Source organism: Trichosurus vulpecula, chromosome 8 (assembly GCF_011100635.1).
Source record: "Trichosurus vulpecula isolate mTriVul1 chromosome 8, mTriVul1.pri, whole genome shotgun sequence".
Classification (NCBI taxonomy): Eukaryota; Metazoa; Chordata; class Mammalia; order Diprotodontia; family Phalangeridae; genus Trichosurus; species Trichosurus vulpecula.
This window is the reverse complement of record NC_050580.1, coordinates 209,893,064-209,919,971: the sequence shown is the minus strand read 5'-3', so window position 1 is coordinate 209,919,971 and position 26,908 is coordinate 209,893,064. Positions and strand designations below refer to the sequence as shown.

At 41.7% G+C, this 26,908-nt stretch overlaps 1 protein-coding gene across 1 annotated transcript in view; it reads left to right on the top strand.

Moving 5' to 3' along the window:
• The first annotated feature begins 10,943 nt into the window (after window positions 1-10,943).
• The window catches only part of ATG14 (autophagy related 14), a 67,922-nt gene continuing 51,957 nt past the window's right edge, over window positions 10,944-26,908 (top strand). The window contains exon 1 of the mRNA XM_036734984.1: window positions 10,944-11,194. Within this exon, the coding sequence (XP_036590879.1) occupies window positions 10,971-11,194 (224 nt within the window). The 5' untranslated portion in view covers window positions 10,944-10,970. The remainder of the gene's footprint in view (window positions 11,195-26,908) is intronic.

Genomic DNA, 26,908 nt, shown 5'->3' with positions numbered 1-26,908 from the left:
GGAACCATGCCCAAAGGGCTATAAAACTGTGCATACCCTTTGATCCAGCAATACCACTACTACATCTGTATCCCAAAGAAATAAAAAAGGGAAAAGGACCCACATGTACAAAAATATTGATAGCAGCTCTTTCTGTGGTGGCAAAAAATTTGAAATTGAGGGGATGCCCATCAATTGGGGAATGGCTGAACAAGTTGTGGTATATGAGTGTAATGGAATACTATTGTTCCATAAGAAATGGTTGTATGGGACAGAATTTTCAAATAATAGGAGAGACATCTTTAGGAGAAGCAAAGTGAATTTATTTTACAAACCTTGTGAGATTTGGGCACACCTCCATAATGGAGGAGGTGAGGCAAAAAGGAACCCTGCTTTAATTTATGCTCTTAATGAAAAGATTCCTGCCCACCTCTATCCTTTCTCACCATTGGCTGGGAGGTGGGCTTACAATCTAGGCACGAAAAACTAGACAGAGGACTAAGGGACCAAGGTTGGTCCAGTCCCTTCAGGTCTTCCTTATCTGGAACTCAACTGCTGGAGGTGGCGTTTGAAAGTCTAGGAGAAGAAATGGGGGGAGGGGGAGGAACCTTCCTGGAGCAGAGAACAAACAGCTCACAGGTAGTCCATTATCTTCTTATTTGGTGCTAACATCTGAGAGAGGGAGAAGGTCACGCCCACAGCTCCAGGCCCTGACCTTCCAGAGTCACCACAAGGCCAAATTCCAAGCCTCTCCTACTCCCTCAGACATTCCCTATTTTGGAAATATGAGAAGAGTGTAACCCTTGTATTTTTACCCTGTGAAGTCTTCACAATTTATCCTTCCCATTCATGGTGAACTGGCGGACTTCAGAAAAACCTGAAAAAACTTGCATGAACTGATGCTGAGTGAAGTGAGCAGAACCAGGAGAACACTGTACGCAGTAACAGCAACATTGTGCAATGACCAACTTTGTTAGACTTAGTTTTTCTAAGCAATGCAATGATCTAAGACAATTCCAAAAGACTCATGATAGAAAATGCTACTGACATCCCGAGAAAGAACTATGGAGTCTGAATGCAGATCGAAGCATACTATTTTCTCTTTCTTTTGTTGTTTTTTGTTCTCTCTTTCAAGTTGTTTTTCCCTTTGGTTCTAATTCTTCTTTCACAACATGACTAATGTGGAAATATGTTTAATATGATCATACATGTATAGCCTATATCAGATTGCATGCCATCTTGGGGAGGGGGGAAAATTCAGAACTCAAAATCTTATAAAAGCGAGTGTTGAAAACTAAAAATAAAGAATTTAAAAAATTCACAGGAAAAGGGCTAACAGACAACGAATAGCAAGCTCATATCATTTTCCCCAGACACTTCTCTGCCTAAATGAGTATCCCATCAGATTGTTCTCTCCTCCTCCCTAAGCCTCCTCTCACATGTGTGGCCACAGGCTAATAATGCTAGGATTTTTCCACCTTTTTGAAGTATAGCAAAGAGGAGGAGGAAGGCAGAGTGAGGAATGTTATATTCAAGTCTTTATCTTGTATGTATTTTTGTTTGTCTAGTAGTAGTGGAGGGAACTAGCTGCACCCCCTTAGCTAGCCCTATCCCTTATATGTGCAGTACCTTTTTTTCTCAGTTCCTGACAACAGTTTAGGCTGTGACATTCCCTTTAGTGAAAGCCTTCAATCCTTCTTTTTCTTTCCTGAGAATAGTTTTGTTGTAAGGGATGGATCAATGGAGATGGGGAAAATTCTCTGACAAAGTCTAACAAAGTTGGTCATCGCACAATGTTGCTATTACTGTGTACAGTGTTCTCCTGGTTCTGCTCACTCCACTGCCACCTCACATGCAGCCTCTACCAAGCTTCTGAGCTTATTCTGTGTTCATAAGGGTCCAAATTAATTTGCTCACTGTTATTTGGGAAGCTATAAAAATATATATCAATAACACCTCTTTTCTCTCTAGCTCTAAGCCCCCAGATAGAGAAACTCCCAACAATTAAAAAAAAGAATTTCTCAGGGAGAGGAGAGGAAAGGAGAGAGGAGTGGGAGCTGGGGTAAGAACCAGACAAATAGATTGGAAAGTGATCTGCATGAAGATTATAAGTGAAGCTATGGGAGCTGATGCGTTTATGAATAGAAAAAAGTGTAGAAAGAGAAAAGGGCCCAGGACAGAGCCTTGAGTCCTCATTGTTAGCAGACTTCAGTAAAAGAGACTGATGAGTGGTCAGATGGGTAGGAGAAACCTACCTCTCTAGCAGGAGACAGTAGTGACTTTCAAGGAAAAAAGAGACTATCAAGAAGAAAGGGGTGATCATCAGTGTCAAAAGCTGCAGAGAGAGCAAGACAGATGAGGATTGAGAAAAGGCCATTAGTTTTAGAGACTCAGTAAATTTGGAGAGAACAACTTCAGTTGAATGATGAATACAGAAACCAGATGGCAAAAAGTTAAGCAAAGAGAAGGAAAGTAAATGGAGGTACTTATTGTATCAGGCTTTCTTCAGGAGTTTAGTCAAAAAAGAGAAGAAAGGGGGTGGAGGCAAGATGGCAGCTGGAAAACAGGGACTGGCTTAAACTCTCCCCCAAATCCCTCCAAACACCTGTAAAAAATGGCTCCGAACAAATTCTAGAGCTACAGAACACATAAAATAACGGAGGGACACAAGTCTCCAGCCCAAGAGGGCCTGAATGGTAACTGGGAAGGGTCTATCGCACCATGCTGGGAACGGAGTACAGCCCAGCACAGGCCATGCCAGGACAGATCAGGCACAGAGGAGATCCTGTGGAGCAGGCCTCAGGGCCATGAATCACTGAGCTGTAGCAGTTACCAGACTTCTCAACCCACAAACACCAAAGATAATTGAGCAGGTCAGTGGGAAAACTGTTGGATCTGGGTGAGAGAAGCATGAGGTCTGGCCCCAGACCTGTGGCAGCGGAGGTGGCACAGCAGCAGCAGCAGGAAGCTCCTGCAGCTGCTTCCAGAGCTCCAGTGGCAGCTGCTTCCAGCCCCAGGACCACACGGTGGAAAGAATCAAGCAGCGGATCAGGGCAGGAGTGCAGGGATTGCTGGCACAGAAGCAACTTTGCCCTGCTTGGATCTGGGTCATGATCCTGGTTAGCAGTTCTTGGGGGAGGAGGAGCGCTGGCGTGGCAGAGCTTGTGGTGACAGTGGAGTAGAAGTAGCTCTGAAAACAGCAGCGCAAGGCCCATAAAGCTTGGGACAAAGCACTCTCCACTCTGAAAGCAGTCATACCCTAACAAAAAGCTCAAGGGTCAAGTAGTTGGCTAGGAACATGAGCAGGCAGGGCAAAAGGGCTCAGACTCAGACTATAGAATCTTTTTTTGGTGACAAAAAAGATCAAAACACACAGCCAGAAGAAGCCAACAAAGTCAAAGAGCCTGCATCAAAAGCCTCCAAGAAAAATATGAATTGGTCTCAGGCCATGGAAGAGCTCAAAAAAGATTTAGAAAAGCAAGTAAGAGGAGTGGAAGAAAAATTGGGAAGAAAAATGAGAGTGATGCAAGAAAATCATGAAAAACAAGTCAATGACTTGCTAAAGGAAACTCAAAAAAATACTGAAGAAAATAACACCTTAAAAATAGACTAACCCAAGTGGCAAAAGAGCTCTAAAAAGCCAATGAGGAGAAGAATGCCTTGAAAGTCAGAATTAGTCAAATGGAAAAGGAGGTCCAAAAGACCACTGAAGAAAATACCACCCTAAAAATTAGATTGGAGCAAGTGGAAGCTAGTGACTTTATGAGAAATCAAGATATTATAAAACAGAACCAAAGGAATGAAAAAATGGAAGACAATGTCAGGTCAAGGAGAAAATATTGCAAGCAGCCAGAGAGAAACAATTCAAGTATTGTGGAAACATAATCAGCATAACGTTAAGGGATCAAAGGGTTTGGAACATGACATTCCAGAGGTCAAAGGAGCTAGGATTAAAACCAAGAATCACCTACCCAGCAAAACTGAGTATAATGCTCCAAGGCAAAATATGGGTTTTCAAGAAAATAGAGGACTTTCAAGCTTTCTCAATGAAAAGACCAGAGCTGAATAGAAAATGTGACTTTCAAACAAGAATCAAGAGAAGCATGAAAAGGTAAACAGGAAAGAGAAATCATAAGGGACTTACTAAAGTTGAATTGTTTTGTTTACATTCGTACATGGAAACATGAGGTTTGTAATTCATGAAACCATTCTCCGTATTCAGGTAGTTGAAGGATGGGTGGGGAGGGAAGAAGGGACAGAATTTGGAACTCAAATTTCTAAAAACTAATGCTCAAAAACAAAAGTTGTTTTTACATGCAACTGGGAAATAATATATACAGGCAAAGGGGTATAGAAATCTATCTTGCCCTACAAGAAAGTAAGGGGAAAGGGGATAAGGGGGGGGAGTGGGGTGACAGAAGGGAGGACAGACTGGGTAAAGGGGCAATCAGAATATATGCCATCTTGGAGTGGGGGGCAGGGTAGAAATGGGGAGAAAATTTGTAACTCAAAATCTTGTGGAAATCAATGTTTAAAACTAAAAATATTAAATAATAAAAATTTTAAAAATATGAAAAATGGGAAAAAATAAATTGATGCACCAAAAAAAAGAGGGAGGAAAGATATAGGATGATAGCTAGCCAGAATGGTAAAATAAAGTGATGTGTTTTTGAGGATGGAGGAGACTTAGGCATGTTTTTAGGCAGTAAGAAAGCTGCAGGTAGACAGGGAACAATTGAATTTAATAAAACAGTAGGGATGATAGATGGTACAATCTGCTGTAGAAGATGGGATGGAATGAGATCGCTTATGCATATAGAGGGATTTGCCTTGGCACAGAGAAAGACTACCTCTTCGTGTGAAAAAGGAATAAAGAAAGGGATCTTGGCAGAATGCATCTGAATATGAGATGAGAATGAAAAAAGCAAGAACTCTCAGAAAATGGTCTCAATTTTTTAGTGAAATATGAAGCAAAGTCCTCAGCTGAGAGGATGGGCAAGGAGGAGCTGTGGGAGATTTGAGAAGTAAATAAAAAGTTTAGGAAAGCTGCTGTGGTGAATGGGATAGTCAATTTGGGAGGTGTAAAAAGGATTGCCTTGCCTAGTGAAGGCCTAGCTGAGATTATGTAACACAGTTTTATAGTGGATGTGGTTAATATGGTTCTTTTATTTTCTCCAGCTTCTTTCTGTAGGAGTGATGGTAGTAGATGGTGGGAGTAATCCAGGATTGGAGCTTAGAAGTGGAAGTTTGAGGGAATATCAGCGTGGTCATTGAAATCCCCTGATATTAGGGCAGGAATTGCAAAGAAGAGAAAGATCATGAGTAAGGCGCTGAATTCATTAAGGAAGGATAGTGTCTTAGAAATCTATAGACAAAAGCTTCTAGAATCTTGATTGGAAGATAAATATAAAGTGGATGAACTTCAAAGAAGGAGAGTTTACTGAGTGATGGTTGAAGGAAGAGTGCCTGGAAGTGGCAACAGGGAGCAAGGAATAATCCGATTACCCCACTATGACCAGTGAGTCTGGGCAAATGAATGAAAGTACAGCCAGGGCTAGAAAGGGTGGTCAAGGAAGCTGTGTCATCAAGAGGGAACCAGGTCTCAGGGAGTTCAAGAAGATGGACTGAGCAAGGAATTGAATGACAATGAAATGGAATGTTACCTAAGGTGCAGGCATTCCAGAGGGCACAGTAGGAGGGTTGGGTAGCTCACAGTGGGACATTTGAGAGGAGTTGGGTTGAGGGGGATGAGAATAAGAGAGCAGTCAGTGGAGGATGGAAAATTGTGAGGGATCTATGCTTGACTGGAAAGGGGATAAGGGGTAGTTTGTGGAGGTTGCCTAAGCGAAGAGCAAGTCAGGCCCTGAGGAAGTGTAGATGGTCTCTACCTACCTGGAGCTTGAGGGAAGGGCAAGGCAGACCCAAAAATGGTGTAAAGAGAAATGTGAAATAAACTTTGGAATGAATCATGCTCTTCTAGGGTGGGAGATAGTAGAAGTAAAATGGAATCACCATCTTGGATCTACCTCTCTAGCAAGTTCAGTAAAACCAGGATCTGCCCAGACACTCCTCTTTGTCTCAAAGTCCTGGGCTGGCCATATCAGTGAAGTTCTGCTCCTGCTTCCATGGAAATAGTTTTCCTTATGTGTCCAGGCTGTCATCGTGTGACTCAAAGGGAGGTAGTACAGACACCTCTAGAGATTTATCACCACCACCCTACCCTTCTCCAAGGGAGATTTTTATTCCTGCCAGAAGAAAGAGCAGGAAGTTGGAGCTGGAGTTCACTATGTGCTCTTAAGAGAGAAGAAGGTACCAGGGTAGAATTAGAACCATCTGTTCCTTTAAATATAGTTAGGGGTGGAGAACCTGCAGCCTCAAGGCCACACGTGGCCCTCTAAGTCCACAAGCATGGCCCTTTGACTGAATCCAAACTTCAGAGAACAATTCCCCTTGTCTGGGAATATGGGTTCAATCTAACTTCTGATCACTGTTTCTTATCATTGTGGGGAGGAGATTTCATGTATTATATGCAAGGTTTTAACCCTTTTCTACCTAATACCACTTCCACAATGACTCTATATAGCGAGTAGCAAAAAAAACCATTTATCCAAATTATAGCAAAATAGAAATTGGAAAAAGTAAACATAGGAGAATATATGCTACATAAGATAGAATGACAGAGATCTCCCATTGGGAGAAAGATAACTTAGCTCAACCAAAAGAGACAGTCCCAGGTCTCACCTAAGGGGAAATTTCCCCAAACCTCTAGGTACAAGGACACAATGGAGATTGCCAGCTCCTCTCATGGCTTCCCAGAGTCTTCTCCTTCAGCAACCTGAAGTAGAATTGGCCTCTTCCATCTTCTCTCTCAGAACCAGAAGCCAGTAGGGCCTGAAGTGACTTGAAGCTTGGAGTCCCAAATAGACTCAAAAAGGCTAGATGGAGCCATCTCACTCTCAACAACTCCACCCCCTCTCCCCACACAGGGCAGGGCTTTCATCTCCACCAATAAGGATGCCACACCAATGGACTTTGGGACAGGGCTTACGCTTGGTTTCTGCTGGTCTCTGTCTCTCACTCTCCTGATCTGTCTCTGGGTATGGTGTCGCCAGGGCCTTACGCTGCACTTTGAAGCAGGCACTTTTTGTGTCTCCACTTTTACTCCTAATGATGGTGGCTCATGATGCAGCAGACAGTCGCGTGGACGTGCAGGACTGTGGCAATGCTGGGTGGCCTGGCTTCCCTTCACTCTTCTAGACCTGGTATCACTGATTCTCATAGTATTTTAGGAATGGAGGGGACTAAGTCCTTCACCAATCTCCAGTGAGCTATATATGAGTTATGTATGTAGAGATTATTATATATACTTATATGCATATACATGTGTGTGACATATAGATATAATATACACATAACATATAGTCTACGTATGTGATATATGTACATTATTTTCTGTAGAAGGAGACATGTATGTTTAAAAGTAGGTGAAAAATTAATACTGTAATAGTTTGCCATTTCCTTCTCCAGCTCACTTTACAGATGAGGAAACTGAGACAAACAAGGTTAAGTGACTTACCCAGGTCACACAGCTAGTAAGTGTCTGAGGTGGGATTTGAGCTCAGGTCTTCCTGATTCCAGTCTGGTGCTCTATCCACTACACCATTTAGCTGCCCATCTGTAACGCCAATCATGGCAGCATGCCTGAAGACTGCTGCTGTGAATAATTTTAAAAGTCTAATCACATAGTACAATGAACTCCTGTACTTGTTCACTTCTTCCCAAAGTCTTTCTCTTAGGGGAGACCTGAAGAGAGGAACCATGCCTCTTCTCTCTCGAAGCTGGAAGCCAGAAGACCAAGATCTCTCCTTTCTCAAGCTCTTGCCAACTGTGCCCCTCACATAGGTATGGAGCATTGAATAATCAGTCTATAACCATGAGGTTCGTGTTATGCTAGGAAGGAATAAGGTCTTTTTTTTTTCAAATATATCCAAGACTTGGCTCCATTCCCGCCAGGTGCCAATTCTACAGTGAACATACTGTCCTTTTGGAGATCTCATTGGGAGAGCTCTCCTAAGACTGCTTAGCCAAGACACAGTCATGTCTTACCAAAGGGAAATTTTCTGAAGTCTCTAGAATAGCAAGCTGGGAATATGGATATAATAGAGACTATACAGAGAGTTCATTCACTCTGGATGGTCTGGTATATGCTCTCCTATGTATACATTCTCTTTTCTATTTTGCTATGGATTTGGACAAATGGATTTACTCACTATTTGCTATGTGTGTTCACTGTAGAATTGGCACCTGGTGGGAATGGAGCCAAGTCTTGGCTATATTGTTTGGGGTACTCCTTCCCCATTAAGGGGTTGTGATCAGGAGTGCAGCCTGAACCTGAAAATCATTTCCCCTGGACTAAAAATATTTACAGATATAATTCTAACCCAGTACCCCCTTTCACTGAGGACAGCAGAGTGGCCAACCTCTAGCCACAATCTCCAGTTTACCCTCCTGGCAGGAATCAAAGTTTCCCTCGGAAAAGGGAGGGGAAAAAAGACTATTTTTGCCTCCCTGGGAGCCACATCTAGAGAGACCCCTGCAGACACACACAAAACCTACATGGGCAAAGCACAACATAGTCCCATCACAATGTCCCTCACACTAGCACCATTCATGGATTGAAAACAGAGGTTTGAAATGATAAGAGGTGGACAATAGTCTAATGTCATTCACCTGGGACTCCTTTTTTCCCCCAGCCCTATCCTCCCTAGCCAGAGACAAGATTACATTCTTCACTTCTTACATTTCAGTCTGTCCCCTGAAGGAATAAGCATCTAATTTTTTCATCAACTTTACCCAGATTTTCTTTCTCGTTTTCTATATGTTCTCCAAGTGTTATTTAATTTCCTACTCTTCTAAGAAAATTTCAAACAATTTGCCTGCAGCCCTCAAAGTATCTTACACAAAGCTGGAAGACAAGACAGATAAAAACCCCATGCCAGGGGCACAGGATAGCCTTGGTCATATTTTTTCAACTCTATAGCAACCTCCTTATCTCAGTACTTTTCCACCTAGCCATATACTTCTCACCATCTTCTCCTATGCCCACCCGTGCCCTGGCATCAAGTATCAAATTAAGTGTTGATTTTATTTGACAGATTTTGTCAAACTTTTCCTCAGATTCCTCTACTTCATCCTTCACAGCAGGTAATAAGCACATAAGCCGCAATTATCTTCAAGGTGTTTGTTTTAGTTATATTTATCAAGATTAGATGACCAAATGTTTCCAGAAAAGGTTTTTGTTGTTTTTGTAATTGCTTTAGGGCATATAATGAAACCATTTTCATCAACTCCTTTGTTTTCCTCTCCACGGAAAATCTGTTAGCCCTCCTTTAATCTAGCTCAAACTTCAATCTATCTTGTTTTTATCACTTGCCTACCAATATTGACACAGTTCAGTTCTTCCAATAGCAAGTGAAACTGCTGGTCCTCTACTTCCTGTTCCACATCTCTGTTATGGATGCAAAAGCTGGATATGACTAAAGGCCATTTTTCATTTTCTTTCCTTTCTGGGCTGCTATGGCCAACCTGCTCAACATCATGCGGCAGATAAAGTGGTAATGTTGATATCAGACCTCAAAGTCCCTTACAATTCCATTTACTGCAAAATGCTGACTTACAGTCTTGGCCATGTATTCCAGGTAATGCCCACAATTAACTGTATCCCAAGAAGGTATTTCATTCATGTATTTATCTGACAAGCTTAAAAACAGGATAGATGTTAACATCTATGGTTTTGGGCCCTTCTGCCTGGGGAAAAGGAGGCTGAAAGAAGTTATCAGATGATAGTCTGAGAATCTTTCTTTAAAAGTTCTCTTTTTAGCCTATATAACTTCTTCCATCTGTGCTCTACTTACTGGCAAAAATCTAACCGTTCTAATAAAAATTCATTTTGACAAGTTAGCCAAAAGATAGTTGAAGGAAAGTTGCCTTTCCCTTGTAAGAAGCAGTCTTTTTTAACTGTCGAGAAAGGACTCAGGACTTAAAAAAAAACCCTAAAACTTATTTAAATAATAGTAGAGAACATTAATATAGCATTTTAAGGTATGCAAAGCCCTTCACATATATCTCACACGATCCTCACAACCCTGTGAGGTAGGTGCTGTTATCCACCCCATCATACAGAAGGGGAAACTGAGACTGAGTAGTTAAATGACTTGCCGAGAGATACAGGGCTAATTATTACTTAAGGCAGGATTCAAACTGAGGTCTTCCCTATTCAAAGTCCAGGGCTCTATCCACTGTTTAATATTTTGTCAGAAAGCAATTGGCTTCAGATTTTCCCATCACTTTCATTCAGATTTTTCTTTTGATCATCTATATGATTTCAAATTTTAATCAATAATGGAATAAAAACGACCTTTATGTGGTTAAAGAACCACAATAATGAAATAAAAAGAACATTTCCGTAGCTTCTTGGAAAGGCTACTCTGTGCCTGGTACTGTGCTAGGCGCTTCACCATCGTCTCTTTTGACACCAAGAACAACGACCCCGCGGGGTGGTTAATTATTGTCACAACCACGCTGGGATTCTGCTATTATGATCTCCATTTGACAGAGGAGGAAACTGAGGCAAAATGCCCCGCGCCGAGTCACTGAGCTAGTAAAAGGGTCTGACGCCAGGTCTGCACCCCGCTCCTCCTGACTCCAAGCCCAGTGCGCTCTCCACCGCGCCACCCGGGTTTGCAGGCGTCTTTGCATTCAGCCTGGTTTATTTTTCAGTCTGGCCTAAAAATAGTCCGCGCCCTCGCGTCTTTCCAGGAGCGCTGGTCTCAGGAAGCACGTGGGCGGGCAGGCAGCTGGAAACCACTCCCCCCACTTCCCTTCCCCACCCCCGCCCTTTTCCGCCCAGCCTTTCCCAGGCCCCTCCTTCGCCCAGGATGCACCTGGGTGAAAACAAAGTCCCACGTGACTGGCTGTGCTCTGAGGCCATCATGGCGTCTCCCAGTGGAAAAGGATCCCGGGCGTTGGAGGCTCCGGGCTGCGGCTGCCGGCCGCCCCCCCGGGACCTGGTGGTGGATTCGGTGGAGGACGCGGAGGGCTTGTACGTGGCGGTCGAGCGGTGTCCCCTGTGCAACACCACCCGCCGGCGGCTGACCTGCGCGAAGTGCGTCCAGACCGGCGACTTCGTTTTCTTCGACGGCCGGGACGGCGAAAGGTAGCGATCACCGCCGCCGCGGCCTTCGGGGCGCCTATTGTTTTAGACTGGAGTTCGTTCTCTACCCACCCCGCCCCCACACCCAGTTATAATCCTACGCCCCCTCCCCTCTCCCCTCCTCACCAAGAGCCCAGGTGGGGGAGGGAAGATGTGTGTACCTGTGTTTGCGTGTAAATGTGTGTGTGTGTGTGTCCGTGTGTCCGTGCCGGGGCTGGTTGTACATGTAGGGTTGTGTTCACTTTGTGCACCCGACCTGCCGGACCGAATAAAAGGCCAGGTGTTTTTATGCCTTCCACTCAGTCTTTTCGCGTGGACGCTGATTTGGCCGGGACTTCGGCAAGCACGCCAGGTCAGGGTGAAAGGTTCACTGGGGAGGTGTCACTCATCTCGTGACCTCGCCGAATTGGATTTCCCCGGGAGTTTGAGCGCTCCTCGCCCCTCCATCACCCCCCCCCTTGGTCCTCAAAAGCTTTTTACCGATTTTCCCCCCTCTTAGAGATTTGTCATGTTGGCGGCAGAACTCCTGGGGGTATTTGGGGGATCAGTGGCCCATGTCAGGCGACATAAACTAGAACCACAAATCAGTAGTGTGTGAACAGTGTTTTTTTTTTCCTTTCCTATTCCTGTCTTTTTGTCTATATAAATTCCTCTGGACGTAGGAGGACTGCACTTTTTAGCCCACTAGGGCATTGGTCGCCAAATAGTGACTATGCATCCCCATCAATTAAAAAAAAAATGTCAAGCCTGCACCTCCTCCTCCCCACGTGTATAAGTGGATTTAGGGTGTTGGACTTTGACCTGGAATTTAAACGCTGCCTCAGACAGACACTCATTAGCCATGTGATCCTGACTCCATCAGCCTCAGTTTTCTCATCTGTAAAATGGGATTAAACATAGCATCTCTGTCACTGGTTTGTTGTATCAAAGGAGATAACAGGTAAAGTGCTTTCAAACATTTTAGCAGTATATAAATGCCAGCTATTAATTTTTTAATAAATTATATTCATGTACTGTTGTACTAACATGTAATAAAGCATTTTGTAAAAAATTAAAAGGATGGGATGAATATCAGCTACATAATTTTTTAAAAATGCTCTTTTGTTATGAGAGCAAAGTTTTTTTAAATGTAAAGATGAGCATTTTTATATGTGACATGCATATAGTTTTTGATCACAAGCTTATCTTGCCAGTTGTTACAGCTCCTGAACTAATATTTCAAGTCACAATACACACCTAAAGTGTGGTTTGTCATTAATGACAGTGGATATAAATCCATATTTTGAATCTTCTTAGTAATTTTTAATTTTTGGCTGACTTAATCAGATCTGATTAGATCATCATTTTTAGTCTCATAATATGGCTAACAGATCTTATAAAACGATTTAGAAGTGTCTCTTTTTCTATTTGTTTTTTCACAGTTTGTTCTTGTGTTATTATTAATTATTATTAATCTTCCAGTGTTCCTCTGGAATATTTTTAAGCCACTTGCCCATTTTGTGAGGCTTAATTTAAAACTATATAATACAGGCCCTAAGACTACTTAACCAAGCACACACACAGACCAGATACATTGCGGTACACTAAAAAGGAATGAACAAGTTAGGGCACCACCGTCAACTTTTCTGAGTCATGAAATTGTAACTCTTCCCTCATGTAGTTACCTTGTCCAGTATCTGACTGTTTAATATACTGACTGAGTGAAGGCACCAATGTCTACTGGTATTAAATCCTAGTAAAGCTTAATGTACTTATTTTACTAAATAAAAATATAAACAGGAGTTGTAATATCTTCTCCCCTTTCTCAACTCCATTGAGTTTATGTATCACATTTTGGAGACCACTGTGCTAAGGTCCTACACACTTTTATGAAGAGAGTGGAAGAAGTTTGGCTACAACCATAGGTTCTCTAAATCAGATGACTTATTTGTCATCTGTAGTACAAGTGGGAGCTTTTGTGGTTCCTTATATTCCTCTGATGTTGGTTAAATTCAGGTCATTCCATCAGTCAACAGATATTAAGATCCAGCTATGTGCCAAGCAATGTACTAGATACTGGCATTAAGGAACTTACCTTCTGTAGACAGAGACATGTATATTTATTTAAAAGTACATGAAAATTAACACAAAAGAAATAGAGTATTTAGGGAGAGGGGGCACTAGAATAAAGAAAAGTTATGTATATAAAGGGAGAGCAGTTAGGTAGCATAGTGGATAGAGTGCTGGGCCTGTAGTCAGGAAGATCCGAGTTCAAATCCTGCCTCAGACACCAGCTGTGTGACCCTGGGTAAGTCACTTAACCCTGTTTGCCTCAATTTTCTCATCTGTAAAATGACCTGGGGAAAGAAATGGCAAACCACTTCAGTATCTTTACCAAGAAAATCCCTAAAAGGGTCAGAGTTGGACAGTATGTATATTAGGTGGTACATGAGTTGCATCTTGAGAAAAAGAGATAGATTCCAAAAGACAGAGGTGAGGATGAGGTTAATTCAAGGTTTGGCAGGTGCAGTGCAAAGGCACAGGAAAAAAAAGTACTATTTTTGAGGAAGAACAAGAAGGCCAGTCTTGCTGAACCATTGGATTGGGAAGGGAAATAATTTTTGATGAGGCTGGAAATATAGGTTGGGGCTAATTTGTGAAGTGTTTTAAAAGTCAAACGGTTTATATTTTATCCTAAAGGCAATAGGGTGCTGTTGTAGTTTATCAAGCAACAAAATGTCATAGTCAGATTTCGAGGAAAATCACTTGGTGAGGTATGTGAAGAATGGATTGGATTGAGCAGAGACTTGAAATAAGGAGACCAATTAGGAGGCTATTACAATAATCTTGGGAAGAAGTGACAAGGATCTCAACCAGGGTAGTAGTTCTTTGAGTAGATAGAAGGGATTGGGTGTAAAAGGTATATTGTTGACTTAGAAATGGCAAGATTTGCCAACTGATGTGGGGATGTGTGCAGGGGGGGACATTTAGGAATTGAGGGTGACACAAATGTTGCAGGCCTGGAAAACAGGAAGGATGATAGTGTCTTTGAAAGAAATAGAGAAGCTTGGAAGAGGTAAGGGTTTTGGTGGAAAGTTAAATGAGTTCAGTTTTAGATAGGTGGGAGAATGTTTTCTTCTTGATGGAAATGTAACAGACATAGCAGGGTATGACCATTTATGGTGACTGTTGTAGCTCGTTTATTTCATAGCAATATCCTACTGGAGTAATTCAGGCTCTTTATACAAACAGCTTTGAAGAGCAATATACATTTAAAAGAATAAACTAGTTATTTCATTAAAATATAGTAATGGTGGGGCAGCTAGGTGGCGCAGTCAATAGAGCACCGGCCCTGGAGTCAGGAGGACCTGAGTTCAAATCCGGCCTCAGACACTTGTCACATGTACTAGCTGTGTGACCTTGGGCAAGTCACTTAATCCCAATTGCCCTGCCCCCCCAAAAATATATATATATAGTAATGGTTATGGAACAATGTTGAATAATAGAATGTGCAAGAGTATAAATTTTTTAAAGTTTGTAAACATGCTTTGCTAATCCCGCTTAAATTAGCAAGAACAGATGATTACATTGAGATTCCCCTGGCACATGAAGTATGACCATAAGGCAATAGCACTGACTTCACAAGTGACCTACTAAAGCAAATCTCATTCATTTGGTAAAACTAACAAAATCTTAAAACAGTTGACAGTTCCTTGCTTTCAACCTGAGAAAACGGATTTTTAAAAAATTCTGTTCAATATACATTAAGCACCTACTTTGTGCAAAATACTGTGCTAAGTGCTGGCAATACAAAGAACGATGATAGTAACAACAAAAGCAGATTTTAAATAGTACGTTAATACTTCACCTCTATTTTATGAGAGATGATAAAATCCTAGCCCTTCAGGAGACGATGGCATAATATGGTGTGCTAGAATGTTGTTTTTTAAAACCTGTTTATATTTTATAATGGAGACTTTTTACCTTTGTAGAATTATATTCTAAAAGGTGCAGGAAATAAGTGAAGAAAAGTTCTCATTTGGGAATAAAACTATAAGGTATCAGTGCCAAATTAAGTGGAGCCTGGGCTGGTTCTGTTGCCTGATTTTTTGGGGGGTATTGAGTGCTGTATTATTCTAGGATTGCAAAGACAGCTCAAGCTGAAGACCTACAAGCTTTCACTGCTTCTGAAATGGTCTGATCTAGGGCAAAGTCATATCTGAGCTTTGCAAGTTCTTGATCTGGTTTTGTCTTTCAGCTACACTAGACTGCCTCTGGATTCAGCTCTTACCAGCCAGTTGGAACAGACCTGCAGGCTATCCTTGGAGATTCTTGTGCTGGTTATTTTTAGACAGGTTTCAGACTGGGCTACAACTGAGACCCCACTCTGTTCTTAGGGCTGGTGCCACACTGCTACCACTTGCTTCTGAGCTAGTTTCTCTCTTGGTCTACTGCATAGGGCCCATGACCACTCCCTACTCAGGAATGCCACCACTGGGCACAGGTTACCTTTTCAGTGTGCCCCAGAATTGAATAGTAGGTGACAAAGTTGCCAGTTAGCATCTCTTTCCATTGGTGCCCCTGTATGACTCTGGGAACTGTGAGGTCAGCCTAGAGGTTGGAAGAACAAAGAGGTTAGAAAAAGGTCAGAGAAGAACCAGAAGAGGGTAGTGTCTGGAAAACGTAGAGCATCAAGGAGTAGAAAGTGATCAGTGCTGCGGAGAGGTCAAGGAAAATGTAGTTTGAGAAAAGACCATTGAATTTTGCAACTAAAAAATCATTAGTGACTTTGGAGAGAACTGCTCTCTCTCTTTCAGCGATGAGGTCAGATGCCAAATCTTCTTGCCTTGATGGACAGACCCTCTCCTTGTTCTGGAGGCCTCTCCTCAGTGAGATCCTAGCCAGACCCTGTCCCGGTTTGTGGACCTCCCTGACCCCAGTGTCTGAAGACCGCTATATTTATCTTCTTGTGTCAATCTGAGCTGGAAACATGATTCATTATAACTCCTTCTTGGATTTCCTCATCAGAATTTGGTTTGGTGCATTTTCTAGATCTGTTTGGAAGAGGAGCTGTTGTTTTTTGAGGGTGGGGAACTTGTACTTCTGTTCCACTATTTTGGCCCTCCCCTTGCCATAGTAGTCTTATCAGCTCTGTTTGTTTTGACCTAAAATAGTGAGACATCTCTTGGGTAAATTGATTATTCAATCTGTCAGTAACTTTAATTTTTCTTATTTCTTTTTTTTTTTGGCCTTTTTTAAAAAAAAAAATTGAGTTCTAAATTCACTCCCCACACCCACTGAGAAGGCAATCAGTTATATATGTGAAATCATGCAGAAAAAGAGAAAGCAAGACAAAGTGAGAAAATTGTACTTCAGTTTGCACTTGGAGTTTGTTCTCTTCCTGGAGGTGAGTAGCATATTTTCATCATGAGTCCTTTGGAGTTATCTTCTATCTTTGTGTTGATCAGAGTAGCCAAGTCTTTCACAGTCGATCATCATTACAACATTGCTGTTACTGTACACGGATCTCCCAGTTATTCTCACTTCGCTTTGCGTCAGTTCATGTAGGTCTTGCCATATTTTCCTGAAACCACCTCCGTCATAATTTCTTTTAGCACAATAGTACTCCATTACAATCAATTTCCATCACAATCAATTTCCAATTCATTGCCATAACAAAATGTCAGTAACTTAAAAAAAAGTTTTACTGATTTAAAAAAAGTATTGCTGACATTTACTAGTAATATCCTTTCTCACAAAAGAACCTCTCTAGTAACAAAATAGTTGAATAAAATACACTGACACATTAATCGTAGCTGACAGCATATGCCTCATTCTGCACCTATATTTCACCATCTTGCACACACCTGTCAAAGTTTAGAATGTGAGAGGAGCAAGGAATATCTCTTCATTCATATTTCTTGGGTCAAGATTGGTCAGTGCTTTAACCTGAGTTTTTAGGCCTTTTGGTATTATTTTCCTTTATATTATTTTGTTCATCTAATTACATAAATTTCCCCCCTTTTTTTCTTCTCAGTTAGTCAGGTAGATTCTCCCTTCTTGTCCTCCCCTTCAACTCATCCTGTTCATTAGTTTTTTGTGTGTGTTTTTTGTGCCTCTTTCCAGAGAGGGTTTTGCTCACTCTCTTCATTATCCATTCTGTCTGTCTTAAACCCAATAATTATCTGGGCTTTCTCTAATTTCTGTATTCCTCATGTAATCAAAACTGTCACGGTATCTTATCCATTGTGTTCTCTCCCCTTTAGGTATCTTTCCCCCTGCCTTATAGATCTTGTCCCAAGGATTCCTCCTTTCCATTGTGCCTCACTCCCAGAAGAGTGTCAGAGCCCATTGTGGGGCCTCTCCTCCACTAGGTCCCTAAGTATACAGTCCCAAACTGATCTGTGCCCTCACCTGGGTACTTTTTGTCCACTATAAGTCTTCGCCTTGGGTCCATGTTGTCCCTCTCCCCTAGGTACCTTGGCCGCCAGGAGTTCCAACTCCCCACCTCCCTTGATAGGACAAGTGGGCTTGTCAAGCACCATCTTCCGGACCACATTCAGCATAAGGTTCCTATCTCCTTCACAGGCCATCTCTCTTCACCCATAGGAATATTTGTCAGTGCGACCCCCTCCCACCACCAAAGCAAGGTCTTCTTCTTTCCCCTTCCTTTTCTGTCTTTCCCCCCTTCATCATCACCCTCTCCTATGTAGGCTTTTCTCTTTTTGAGACAACAGAGGTCACCTTTCCTGTATTGCTAGCCCTCAGTTTGACCCTAGCACATTACATACTCCTCTATAATCCCCTGTTCTTCTCCCCATCATTTCATGTACCCTCTCACATTGTAATGTAATCCCACCAAAAAAAGTGTGATTCATCTGTAGGCAGTGCCCCAGACCCTACTGTTAATTCACTGTTAATTTCCACTAGGCTTTCTCCTTTACCTGTTTCCTTGTAGAAGGAAATCTCTTACTGATTTCTTCTGCAACAAGTTTGTTGCTGTTAGGGGCCTTATCTGCCACATTTATTCACTCCTGCATTTCTGTTGTATTTAAAGGTCTTTCTCCTGGTGTTATGGTAATTAGGGTGGGACTTTTTTTTCTTTCTTTTTTCACTGTTTTCTCTTTGGTAATCACCTTTGATGAGTTTTGCTTTTCAAATGTAATGGCAAGCAAAATGGACTTTTTGTTATCTTTGTTTTGGAGTGCTGCTTAGCACTAAGGAATCTTTGATTGCATAGGGAGTCTTTGATGACTTACTTATGTCAAGGGAAGGCCTAGTTCTACCAAGTCACAAGAAGGCCTAAGTCACCTGGGTTTGAGTTGTATGGTTGTGACGCCCTTTGACCCTGAAGAAGTGTATATAAACTCAGAGGTTAGTGTTTTGCCCTTGGGGATACACTCATTCAAAGAGTATTGGTGACTCTGGGTAGCTGTTGAAGCAGCACACACACACACACACACACACACACACCCATTTGAAAACCCAGATATGAGTGCTTCTTTTTTTGGTAACTATGTATGTGATGTCTTGATCTGACAAAGCCTGTCTGTTGATCTGTTTGTATTTGCTCTGAAATTCAGGGTGCTGACTTTTTCCCCGGAACTAAGTGAATGATATATATATGTTTGATTAAGTGAGATTGGAAACCTCTTAAAGTTGCTTTCCTTAGAAAAGCGGATCAAAGAATCTGTGCTTGCAGTCCTCCTATGTGCTGGCATTGTTGGTCTTACACAGCTGCAAACAACTTTATTGTTACACCTCGTCATTTGTAGAACTTGTTGCTTTTTAATTGAATTGCTAAATTTAACCATTCTTCATCTTTGGTTTGTTTGTTTTCTGGAAGTGATCTGTGAATTCTTTCATTTGGAATTTCATTTTCTATGTTAACAAGTTCTGGACAGTTCTCTTCTATTATTTCCTTCATTCTGGTGTTAAGGTTTTTTATCTTGCTCTGTTCATCTGGTTGTCTCTACACATCCTGTTTTCAAGATTAGTATGTTTTGCTTGCATAGTGAGCAGTTTTTAAGAAATGTTATTGTTTTTTGCTTCTCTATTTCTAGATTCTTCTTCACTTTTCTATATTTGTACTCACAACCAGGACAACTGGGGATGAGCCATCTCCAGTCATCCTGATGAATATCTGGCCACCGGATGGCTTTGGAGGAGAAAGTAAGGCTGGTGACCTTACACAGCCCTCCCTCACTCAGATCAAAGTCAACTGTAAGTCATGTCATCATTTCCCTGATGTCATGGTCCTCTTCGAGAATGAAGGACAAACACAACAATTTGTACTCTCAACCTATTCCTTTTGTTTCTTTGGTGAGACTTGCCATTTCAGATACCAGTTTTTCTATTCTGCCCATTATTGCTGCTCTGCAAACCATAAATTCTGCTCTCAGAATTCTTACTTCTTTTTGGGGGGGGGAATACTATTTTTTTCATATTTTATTATTTAATATTTTAGTTTGCAACACTGATTTCCACAAGATTTTGAGTTATAAAATTTCTCCCCATTTCTATCCTTCCCCCCACTCCAAGAAGGCATATATTCTGATTGCCCTGTTCCCCAGTCAGGCCTCCCTTCTGTCACCCCACTCCCCCCCATCCCCTTTCCCCTTACTTTCTTGTAGGGCAGGATAGATTCCTATGCCCCATTCCCTATATATCTTATTTCCCAGTTGCATGCAAAAACAACTTTTTTTTGAGCATGTGCTTTTGAAACTTTGAATTCCAAATTCTCTCCTCTCTTCCCTTCCCACCCACCTGCCCTAAGAAGGCAATCAATTCAACATAAGCTACACATGTATCATTATGCAGAACACTTCCACAATAATCATGTTGTGAAAGACTAACTGTATTTCTCTCCATCCTATCCTGTCTCCCTTTATTCATTTTCTCCCTTGACCCTGTCCCTTTTCAAAAGTGTTTGCTTTTGATTACTTCTTCCCCCTATCTGCCCTGCCTTCTATCATCCACTCTTTTTTATCCCCTTCCCCCTACTTTCCTGTGGGTAAGATACCCAATTGAGTGTGTATGTTATTCCCTCCTCTAGTCAAATCCGATGAGAACAAGATTCACTCATTCCCCCTCACCTATCCCCTCTTCCCTTCCAACAGAACTGCTTTTTCTTGACACTTTTACGTGAGATAATTTACCCCATTCTTTCTGTCTCTCCCTTTATCCCTGTCTTGGTATATTCCTTTCTCACCCCTTAATATTATTTTTTTAGATATCATCCCTTCATATTCAACTCACCCTGTGCCCTGTGTGTGTGTGTGTGTGTGTGTGTGTGTGTGTGTGTGTATGTATGTATGTATATGCTCTTCAACTACCTTAATACTGAGGAAGGTCTCGTGAATTACACACATCATCTTTCCATGTAGGAATGTAAACAAAACAGTTCAACTTTAGTAAGTCCCTTATGATTTCTGTTTCTTGTTTACCTTTTCATGCTTCTCTTGAGTCTTGTATTTGAAAGTCAAATTTTCTGTCAGCTCTGGTCTTTTCATTGAGAAAGCTTGAAAGTCCTCTTTATTTATTTATTTATTTATTTAAATTAATGAAAGTCCATATTTTGCCTTGGAGCATGATACTGAGTTTTGCTGGGTAGGTGATTCTTGGTTTTAATCCTAGCTCCTTTGACCTCCGGAATATCATATTCCAAGCCCTTCGATCCCTTAATGTAGAAGCTGCTACATCTTGTGTTATCCTGATTATGTTTCCACAATACTCAAGTTGTTTCTTTCTGGCTGCTTGCACTATTTTCTCCTTGACCTGGGAACTCTGGAATTTGGTGACAATATTCCTAGGAGTTTTCTTTTTGGGATCTTTGTCAAGGGGCAATGGGTGGATTCTTTCAGTTATCTCTCCTGGATCTATTCTCCAGGTCAGTGGTTTTTCTATTGAGATATTTCACATTGTCTTCCATTTTTTCATTCCTTTGGTTCTATTTTATAATATCTTGATTTCTCATCAAGTCACTAGCTTCCACTTGCTCCAATCTACTTTTTAAGATGGTATTTTCTTCAGTAATCTTTTGGACCTCCTTTTCCATTTGGCTAATTCTGCCTTTCAAGGCATTCTTCTCCTCATTGGCTTTTTGGAGCTCTTTTGACATTTGGGTTAGTCTGTTTTTTAAGGTGTTATTTTCTTCAGTATTTTTTGGGGTCTTCTTTAGCAAGTCATTGACCTGTTTTTCATAGTTTTCTTGCATCACTCTCATTTCTCTTCCCAATTTTTCCTCTACTTCTCTTGCTTTTCCAAATCTTTTTTGAGCTCTTCCATGGCCTGAGACCAATTCATATTTTTCTTGGAGGCTTTTGATGTATGCTCTTCAACTTTGTTGACTTCTTCTGGCTGTGTGTTTTGATCTTCTTTGTCACCAAAAAAAGATTCTGTAGTCTGAGTCTCAGTCCTTTTACGCTGCCTAGCCAACTACTTGAACCTTGAGCTTTTTGTCAGGGTTTGACTGCTTTCAGAGTGGAGAGTGCTTTGTGCCAAGCTTTATGGGCCTTGTACTGCTGTTTTCAGAGCTACTTCTACTCCACTGTCAACGCAAGCTCTGCCACAGCAGCGTTGCTCTTCCACCAAGAACCACCAACCAGGATTGTGACCCAGATCCAAACAGGGCAAAGCAAGAAAACCTGCCTCTGGGTGCAAAGCGCTCCCTGCACTCCTGCTCTGATCCACTGCTTGATTCCTCCCACTGTGTGGGCCTCGGGCTAGAAGCAGCTGACACTGGAGCTCTGGAAGCAGCCCCTGAGCTTCCTGCTGCTGCCACCTCTACCACCCCCAGGGCTGGGGCCGGACTGCCCTCACCCCGATCAAGCAGTTTTCCCACTAACCTGCTCTTTGGTGTTTGTGGTTTGAGAAGTCTGGTAACTGCCACAGCTAAATGATTCATGGCTCTATGGCCTGCTCCATCCGACTCTCAGTCTGGTTGGTCCTGGTGCGGCCCACACTGGGCTGCACTCTGCTGCCAGTTCTGTGCAATAGACCCTTCCCAGTGAACATCTAGGCTGTTCTGGGCTGGAGACCTGCTTCCCTCTGCTATTTCGTGGGTTCTGCAGCTCTAGAATTTGTTCAGAGCCATTTTTTACAGGTGTTTGGAGGGATTTGGGGGAGAGCTTAAGCAAGTCCCTGCTTTCCAGCTGCCATCTTGGCTCCGCCCCCTCTTATTTCTCTTTTAAACCACTCAGAAGCAGTGTGTTTTAACAGTTCCATGTTCTCCTCACATTCCATAGGGTCTTTTATCTCATCATGTGTTAGATCATTTTCCTTTGTTTCACAGTATTTATTTATAGATGTGGCCTCTTGGAAGCCACATTTTCTTCTTTTGTTAACATTTTCCCTGTTAACTTACCTGATTATGTTCAAAGTCTTTAAGACTGCTTCTTCTTAAGATCTTCAGTAATTTCTCTCCTTTTCTTTTCTCCTTGTTTCTCCCTTTTTGACTTTCCCTCTTATCTGTGGTTTTCTTTGGGGCTGAATCTCAAAAGCATCTCACTCTTCTCCCACAGTAGGCAAGTCATGATTCAGCAGTCTTGTTTTTTTCGTGGGGATGTGTTTGAAAAGAGCACCTCAAGAAACATTGGGTAAGCTACAGGAGTGAAGCCAGCAGAAGTGGCTGGCCTGGACAGCCTCCTTAAATGGAGATATGGGGAGGAGCTCTCTGTTCTGCCCTTCAATCTGAGGGGTTGCAGGGCAGATACTGATGAGGTGCCAGTGCCAAGACTGATGTGGTCTTGTAGGATGTAGAGGTTCCTGGAGGCATGATGAAGTCCAAATGAGTACAGCCTGGTGGGAAATGTTTATAGTTTGCATAATATTCTAGACCCAATGATGCCTACCTGGTTGTCAGTTATAATCTTTATTGTTAAAAAGATTAATATGTTGTTATAGACTTTTTGCTAATATTGGTTCAATATTTTAAGATCAGTCTTCATTAGTAATATTATTTTGTAGTTTACTTTCTCTCTCTCTGCTGTGGGTAATAGTATTACATATTTCTCATATTCTGATAGGAATACCGTCTTTCTCTGTTTTTTGTTTTTGTTGACTGTTTTATATTGGAGTTAATTGTTCTTTGAAGGTTTCACAGAATTCACCTATAAATTCATAAGGTCCTAGGGCAGGAGTGGGCCTTCTAGGTCCTTGGGTACAGCCTTTTGACTGAGTCTAAGTTTTATGGAATAAATCCTTTTATTTAAGGGTATTTGTTCTGTGAAGTTTGGATTCAGTCAGAGGGCCACACTTGAAGATCTTGAGGGCCACATGTGGCCATGAGGCCGCAGGCTCCCCACCCCTGTCCTAGGGTATTTTCTTTAAGCATTCCTTTATAGCTTATTCAGCTTCTTTTTTCTGAGATTGGGTAATGTCAATTCTCTATTTCTTGTATTTTTTTATTTTTAATTTATTTAATATATTTAGTTTTCAGCATTGATTTTCACAAGAGTTTGAATTACAAATTTTCTCCCCATTTCTACCCTCCCCCCCACTCCAAGATGGTGTATATTCTGGTTGCCCTGTTCCCCAGTCAGCCCTCCCTTCTGTCACCCCACTCCCCTCCCATCCACTTTTCCCTTCCTTTCTGGTAGGGCAAAATAAATTCCTACGCCCCATTGCCTGTGTATCTTATTTCCTAGTTACATGCAAAAACTTTTTTTTTGTTGTTTTTGAACATCTGTTTTTAAAACTTTGAGTTCCAAATTCTCTCTTCCTTCTTCCTTCCCCACCCACCCACCCTAAGAAGGCAAGCAATTCAAGATAGGCCACATGTGTATCATTATGCAAAACCCTTCCACAATACTCATGTTGTGAAAGACTATGTTTTGCTCCTTCCTAACCTATCCCTCTTTATTGAATTTTCTCCCTTGACCGTGACCCTTTTTGAAAGTGTTTGTTTTTGATTACCTCCTTCCCCTATCTGTCCTCCATTCTATCATTCCCCCCTTTTTTCTCTTTTTTCCTCCTTCTTTCCTGTGGGGTAAGATACCCAATTGAGTGTGTATGGTATTCCTTCCTCAGGTCAAATCTGATGAGAGCAAGATTCACTCATTCCCCCTCACCTGCCCCTTCTTTCCTTCTTACAGAACTGCTTTTTCTTACCACTTTTGTGCTAGATAATTTACCCCATTCTATCACTCCCTTTCTCCCTCTCTCAATCTATTCCTCTCTCATCCCTTAATTTGATATTTTTTAGATATCATCCCTTCATATTCAACTCACCCTGTGCCCTCTGTCTATGTATATATACACATACATATATACATACACACACATACATATATATGTGTATATATATATGTATATATATATATATGCATATTCCCTTCAGCTACCCTAATACTGAGGTCTCATGAATCATACACATCATCTTTCCAAATTATTTCTTGTATTTTTAATCTAGTTGTTTTATCTTTGTAAATATTCATCTTTTTGTATGTAATTCTGTGCAAAATACTTTGGGACAGTGTGGTTATATTTTAGGACAGCAGTGGTCATGAATGTTTGTTTCTAGTGACATCAAACTGATGTTCAGTATCTTACCTAAACCAGATGAAAACAGATTAAGCTGGTTTTCCCATGTTTAGTTGAGATGCAATGTGGAATAGCAGAAAGACATCTGATTTGGGGATCATGAGCCCTATTGAAATGATCTTGTGCTTCACTTCCTTGGGCCTTGGTTTCATGTAAATGTAGGGGCTGAACTAATGGCCTTTTAAAGTCCCTTTGATGAGATTTAGATTGTGGGAACTCCCTTGAATTCTCCTTGAATCTTCCCACTTGATGAGACTTTTGCCTGAAGCCATAAGCCTTTCATTATAGGTAGGCCCAGATTTCTTGGTTACTCTTAACCTAGCCTAGCCCTCTGTTGTCTGGCTAGTTTCCACCTTTGATTCTATCAAAGTGTCTATACCCAAATCTGTTACCCTCAAACTAACCTATCCCTACATTTTCTGTTATTTCCAGGTAGCCTTCTGCTACTTCCCACCCTTTATCCCATTCTCTTGGTTCCTGGAGTCTGACCTCACCCCAGTCCCATCAAGACTCCTCCTCAAGAACCTCCCTAAACCCCTCCTCCCATCACCCCAGCAGCACCCCAGATCCTTCCCACAATCTTTCTGTATATAAGTTTCATCTTGCCTCCATGAAGGTACACAGATTCAATCTAGCTCAGCTCAGATTAATCTGGCCCAATGGCATTAGCATCACAAATGCTTAGGCTTCCTAAGAGTCTACCCAATATGACAAATCTTTAATAAACTTTGTTTTTCTTTGGCTGAGAAGGCTTGTGGCAGGACCCAGCATGTTGGTATCTTGTGGTCTCCAGCACCCTTCAACCCCAAACCTCAACCTGTGAACCAAAATGATGAGGTCAGGGAACCATGTGTTTTTAGGGGTGCTTGGGACCCCAGAATACTAACACCCCAGGTCCTGCTCAAATGAATTTGGCTCAAGCCTTCTCTCAAAGAGAGAAACGCAAAGTTTATTACAGATTCACCATAATGAATAGTCTTAAGAAATCTCACTGTTGAGGGTTGAGGGAGCCAAGGTCCAGGAACCCCAAGACTGGAGTTCCCAGATGGATTCGTTGAGGGGGAGTGCCCCTCAAGGACCCAAGTACTGGAGAGGGTCAGGACCATCTGGAATGAATTCACAATCTCAAACATTGTTTAAGTCAAGGTGGCAAAGATTTATTACGCTTCATAGCAGGCAAGAGTTCTTAGGGAACCTGCAACCTTACAGGGGTGCACAGAAAGTTTAAATACAAGATTTGAGGGTGGAACCTCTCAATTAGGTGTTTTGGAGTGGGAATAGGGAGTGGTTAAGGGGTGGTCAGTTCTTAAAGGAACTTGCACTTTTTTTTTTTTTTTTTTGTTAAATTAAATAAATTTCTTTATTTATTTTTAGTTTACCACACACGGTTCTACATAGTTTTGAGTTCCAGTTTTTCTCCCCTCCCTCCTCCCTCCCTCCCCAAGACGGCATGAAGTCCCATATAACTGTCATGTATAACTTCGCATTGAATTAATTTATGCTCTAGTCAGGTCGTGGAGAAGAATTTTGACCAATGGAATGAATCATGAGAAAGAAGAAACAGAACCAAAAAAAAAAAAACCCAAAAAAAAAAACAAAAGAGAAGCAGAAAAGGCAAGCATGTAGTGTGCCTCAGTCTGTATTCAAACTTCGCAGTTCTTTCTCTGAATGAAGATAGCATTCTCCATCGTGAGTCCCCTGGAGTTGTCCTTGCCCTTTAGGTTGCTGAGAAAAGCGCAGTATGTCAGGGTTGGTCCTCACGGAATCCACATATCTGTGGCTGTGCACAACGTTCTCCTGGCTCTGCTCCGCTCACTCAGCATTATGTCGTGTAGGTTTTTCCAGGTTGTTATGTAGTCTGCATCATCCCCATTTCTTATGGCACAATAGTATTCCATCACCTTCATATACCACAGCTTGTTCAGCCATTCCCCAATTGATGGGCATCCCTTTGCTTTCCAATTCTTGGCTACCACAAAGAGAGCTGCTATAAATATTCTTGAACATATGGGTCCTTTTCCCGCTTGCGTGATTTCTTTGGGATACAACCCTAGAAGTGGTATTACTGGGTCAAAGGGTATGAACATTTCTATAGCCCTTTGGGCATAGAGGAACTTGCACTTTTTGTATCTACTGTGCAGGTATCTTACCCAGAGTTCACTGGGAAATAGCCTAAGTGGGGTACAAAACTAATGG